The 5393-nt window shown below is 47.4% G+C and overlaps 1 protein-coding gene across 1 annotated transcript in view; it reads right to left on the bottom strand.

The window, feature by feature from the left end:
• Window positions 1-2079: 2079 nt before the first annotated feature.
• Window positions 2080-5393, bottom strand: part of LOC103804085 (PWWP domain-containing protein MUM1) — a 6931-nt gene continuing 3617 nt past the window's right edge. Inside the window, exons 7-13 of the mRNA XM_009076675.1 lie at window positions 5303-5379; window positions 4758-4818; window positions 4198-4273; window positions 3859-3909; window positions 2967-3397; window positions 2384-2472; window positions 2080-2155 (exon numbers count right to left, since the gene is read on the bottom strand). Coding sequence (XP_009074923.1) covers window positions 2080-2155; window positions 2384-2472; window positions 2967-3397; window positions 3859-3909; window positions 4198-4273; window positions 4758-4818; window positions 5303-5379 — 861 coding nt within the window. The remainder of the gene's footprint in view (window positions 2156-2383; window positions 2473-2966; window positions 3398-3858; window positions 3910-4197; window positions 4274-4757; window positions 4819-5302; window positions 5380-5393) is intronic.

The raw sequence follows: 5393 nt of genomic DNA, 5'->3' as shown, positions 1-5393 counted from the left end.
TCTTGCTACCTCCTTTCTCACATTCCACCTGCAGTAGTGTCCTTGAACAGCTTAGCTTGCAGCTTGCTCAGGCCCTGCTAGCAAGGCTGGATTGCTCACATGTCCGTTAGCAATCAGAAATTCTCCCACAAGGAAAAGTCCACCAGTGACTTGAGAATCATCACCCCCTTCCTGAACCCTGCTCCTGATCAATTATGTATGTAATTTATACATAGATATACTTTATAATTATAAGTACCATTTTATTTAATGATAAATAATTCAGTGCTGAGTGATCTAACACTGAGCTCAGGGGCAGGAAGGCACAGTAATTAACAGTGGACAATCACTAACGAGCAGAGGTGAAGTGTGCCAGTCCCTGCTTTGAATGAAGCACAAGAGAGACACCAGTGACTTCATTTCCCTGTTCTCACTCATGGTTAGTAACATGACCCTGAGAAATGACAGTAGAGCTTTATCTGACAGGTGAGAACAGCCTCAGTGTGATGCACTGCTGGGCTTGAAGCACAGCCTGCACAGGGGAAAACATCCAACAACAGCAAGGACCAGGCTGCAACAAGTCACTGCATCCCACTTTAATGAAGCCCACGTGGGTGGCACATGCCGGGGCTGAGGGCACCGAGGCTGAGGGCACTGCGCAGGCACCCACAGCCCCTGAGGCAGCTGGTGTGGTTTATAAAGCTGTAAATATGCCAGAGAACATCAACACAGCACCCACCGGGGCAGAGCAACAGCGGGTGGGTCTGGAAATGGGAATTTGGCCACCCCAGGTCAAACTCAGAGAGTATGGGAAAGATAATCCCTGAAAGTGCTCCAGGACAGGTTGCAGCAACCTGGGTTAAGTGGAAGGTGTCCCTGCCCAGGGCAGGGATGACACTCGAGGGGCTTTAAGAGCCTTCCAACCCAAAGCATTCCATGATCAGAGTGAAGGCAAGGTGAGGTGGGTAGGAGTTTTGCTTCTGTGCACTTAACAGCACTCCAGGAATTTGGATTGAGAAGGAACACAGGGTTAACGTAGAGGAAGGGGAAGCTGATAACTTGATCCCTGAACTCCCTGAGAGGCCCTGGAAAGTGCCACTTGGAGATCTGAGTTAACTCCTCATTAATTTTTCACACTATCCCATAAAACTCATTATTCCCCCTCACAAGTTTTATTAAAACCTCCAATTCCTGCTCTGTTCCTGTAATTGAGGTGCTCAAGATAACAGGAATTAGGATTCCACAGTGAAACTCATGAGAGAGCACAGAGCAATTAAAAGTGTAATTAAAATATATTCAGATAATTACCACAGCCAGAAAAGACATCTGGATCCCAATTTGCATCTAAACTTCTTCATTTCAAATCATCTTGGGTTTTACTGGACAAGCAAAGAGCTCACGTTTCATTAGGATAGAGAAACCCTAACCAGGGGCTTTTATCCATCATTTACCACTACTTATTAATTAGTTCTTGGGGATGCTGATTCCATGTGACAGCTCCAGCTAAGCTGGGCAGGAGTCACTTGGGGATTTAAATGAGAAAAAGACAAAGTGTCCCTACAGGGCCAACAAAGCAGCAGTCCAAGGGTTCTCTTGGAAAGGAAAAAGGAAGGTTTTTGTTTAAGCAAACCTAGATTCCTTTTTCCTGGGATGTTTCCATTGTCCCAACAACAAAAGCAAAGCTCTGTGACTCAGGTTGCAGCACTGAGCACTGACTTTATTACCCACACTTGGATGCACATGAAGCAGGAAGAGAACCCGCTGGGAGCCTTTCCCACCAGGAACTCCAGGGAGCAGCAGGAGCTCCTGGCACCACTGGCTGCAGCAGGGACCAGGCCCTGCTCCCTGGGGTCAGCAGCCTCCCTCTGTGGGAGATTTGGCCAAACAATCCCCAGAGAACTTAGTGTTGGAGCAGGAGGCTGTGCGGAGCCCCACAGAGGGGTGAGGCCATGGGAAGCCGAGAGCAGCCCCAGGACCCATCTGGGCCTGGGGACAGAACAGCTTTGGGGACATACACATAGACTTGAAAAGAACTCCACGTTTATACACATGACACTGGATATTTACACCTGAGGCTGGGGATGTGCCTGGGACTGTCCCTCAGCTCTCCATGGACTCCACATTGGCCTTGCGCTTCTTCCTCTCCAGGATCTCTTCATCAAACATTTCTCTCTCCCTGGAAAGAGAAACGTGGAAGTTTTTAGATGATCTGGACATCTTTATATAACCTGATCAAGTGTTGGATCTCTGATCCAACTGCTGGTTTGGAGTGTTGGAGGAGCTTTGCCAGAATGTTTCCATGTTGGATCATCTGTTCCTGTCTCTCACAGGATGACGCTGAACTCTTCCATACAAACAGAAAACCAGGAACAAAACTCCAAGGAATACTGGAAATAACCCCCACCTTTTGCTCACAGAGGGTCCTTTGATGTACTTCTCTTCTGCCTTCTGGTAGTCAATGTCATCCACAGCAGCAATCGCATAGATTATGGCCTGAAACAGCAATTAATAATTAATTGCTAACTATTAAGCAAAGCTAAATCACAACCTGAGATTGGAGAATGAGGTTCCTCCATGACTTGAAAACTTGGCTGAAACTGTCAAAGTATCCAAAACAAATAGCTGTGAAAGAAACCACTGCCCCCTCCACAAAAAGGACCAAGAAAACCCTGAGAATTGGTCAAATTCACACAGAAAAAAACCAAATGAAGCTTTAGAGAGTTTCAGAAGTAATAAAAATAAACACAAAAGTAACTATTTGCCTTTAAAACATCAAACTACCTAAACCTTCTCCTTTCTGTGCTTAAAACCAGCATTTCAGTGGCTCCGGCTGTGGATATTCCTGCCCAGCTCAGCTCTGGGAACTCTCCCCAAGTCATTCCACATCAATGGAGTGTGATGGAGTCACATCACACCACAACAATCAAGGATAATTAGTATTGTTATTCCTTTACAGTTACTTTTCCCAGAGTTTCACGTTCACTGACCTCAGGCAACAGCACATCTGAGATGAACTTGATGCTGTCCCCATGGACCTGGTGCAGGATTTTGGTGTCCATCTCCCTATACACTTCCTTCAGGTAATTCACCACCAGGTCCAGCTGTTCCTCATCCTCCAGGTATGTCTCCACACAGGTCACGTACTGGCTGGAGTTCAGGAATTTCTTCAGCCACCTGGACTGTTTCCTGCTCTTCAAAATGGCCAAGAGATGTTCTTCAGCCCCTTTTGTCTTCACAATGAACTCCACCAGTTTCTTGTTCTCCTTGTCCCTGGCAGCTCTGGTTCTGTCTGGGAGAAGCTTCTTCAGGGGCTTCTGGGGGGAAGTGTCTGAAGAATTTTCCTCAACTCCTTCCTCTGCTGCATTTGGGAAGGTCATTTGGACTAAACTCTGATAGCCTCCCTTCCTCACTGGGGAGCCTGAGAAAAAGGCCACAATCCTTTATATTTCCATGTACAAAAGGCTCTAACATCCATAACCACAAACACAACTACAAAGTAAGTTTCTCATACAACTACAAAATAAGGAACTTTATTGATAAGAGTTTTTCTTCCTTCTGTACCCCAAAGGTTAAAAAAACCTCCACCAGAGCCCTAATTTGCCTTATAAACCAGAGATTACAGAGCTGCCACTCTGACATGAACTCTACAACGTGAAGTAACCAGTTACAGCTCAAACTACACTCTGATTCCACAACCTGATTGCCTCGAACCACCAGTATTTATTTAACTTAATTAAAATCTTAATTGCAGTAATGGTGTGTTGTAAATTTAACAGCAGATCCTCTCTGGGTCTGGTGCCAAACTCACTCCTGCGTAAATCTTGGAGATAAATTTATCCAACAAAGAGGAAAAACAGAGAAAATGATGAATTTGCTTACTGATATCAGCAGCAAAATATTCCAGGAAGGATCCAGTAAAGGAATGACAACCTGAAACCCAAAACAGGGTGATTGATCAGTTCCATTTAGCCCAGGAAACAAAGCTGATCGTTTGGGGTTACCTTCTCCTGATGGAGCTCAGGATGTCTGCCCAGAGCAGCTGTGGCTGCTCATCCCTGGGAGTGTTCCAGGCCAGGTTGGACAGGGCTTGGAGAAACCTGGGCTAGTGGAAGGTGCCCCTGCCCACAGCAGAGGTGGGACTGGATGGACTTTTAGTTCCCTCCAGCCCAAACCATTCCAGGATTCCCTGATCTGTGCTGTCCTGAGCCCTAGGCTTACCCACTCGGATGCGATAGTCGGAGATGAGGCAGATGCACCACTCGATCTCCTGGCGGTAGTTCTTCTTGGCCTGTTCCTGCAACACAACAGCCCTTTCACTCCCACAAAAAGCAGCTTGGGAAGAGTTTTGGTCTAGGACACCAACCAGGTGAGAGAAACAGTTCACGATAATGAATCCAAGTCTCCTTGCAGTAAAATCAACTCCTGGCAGTGCTGCCACGGGGATGAGAGAGGCTTTGGGGCCTGTGGAACACCCACACCACAACACAGTCTGAGCCCCAGCACCTCCTGCCCTCCACCTGCACAGGGACTGCCAACAGCTCCCTGTCCCTGCTCTCCACCTGCACAGGGATTACCAGCAGCAGCTCCACTCAGATGGAAAAACCTGTCAGGAACCTCCTTCCCACATTATTTCCTTGAGCTATGCTTAATGACTCTGAGCAGAGCCGTAATCCCCCCCAGGCCCACCTGGCCCCACACTCCTCCCCTGCTTACTCAGAGCCCGTACTTCTCAATGTGCTTTCCCAACACCTGCAGTTCCCTGTTCCTGGGGCACTCACTATGAACTCCTGCTTCTCTTCACAGTCAAAGTGCTTCAGGTTCTTCACAGACACTGAGAAACTGCACAAAACAAGCGAACAGTTAGAGGTGCAGCTCACCTGCCTCTTCTTCCTGTTTACTGCAAGCCTGCTTCTCCCTGAAAAATCCATTTCCCAAGGAATTCAGGAACACAGGTTTTTACCAATTTGGGTTTTCAGGTTAAGCTAAAACTATGGAATCTTTTGACAAATGAGAAATGCTGGTTCAGGACAAAACTAAAGGCAGATTGCATTTGCAGACAGAATGGGCAGCAGAGGTAAAATCTTGGCTGTGTCCCAGCTGCTTTGTTTTCAATTCCTCAGCCCTTCCCACAGACACAGACCTGCCTCGACCTGCAGTATGACAAAGCACCAGCCCACACCTGCCACCCTCACCTGAGCTGCTCCCTCCCTCCCTCCCAGATTCCCTGCAGGAACAGTGGCCTCTCCCTGCACCAGGAAACACACATAGGACACCCCAGAAATAGAAACTGAAAGTTCAGGGTGTGATCAAAATGCACATTTACCCCTTTTTCCTCTCGTTTGTGGTGCCATCTATGAAGAGCACACAGGCCTTCCGCTGCTTCCTCTTCACAGCTTTCACCTGGGGGCAGGATA

Source organism: Acanthisitta chloris, unplaced genomic scaffold (assembly GCF_000695815.1).
Source record: "Acanthisitta chloris isolate BGI_N310 unplaced genomic scaffold, ASM69581v1 scaffold21426, whole genome shotgun sequence".
Classification (NCBI taxonomy): domain Eukaryota; kingdom Metazoa; phylum Chordata; class Aves; order Passeriformes; family Acanthisittidae; genus Acanthisitta; species Acanthisitta chloris.
Note: the sequence above shows the minus strand (reverse complement) of the source record. Positions and strands in the feature narration are given on the sequence as shown.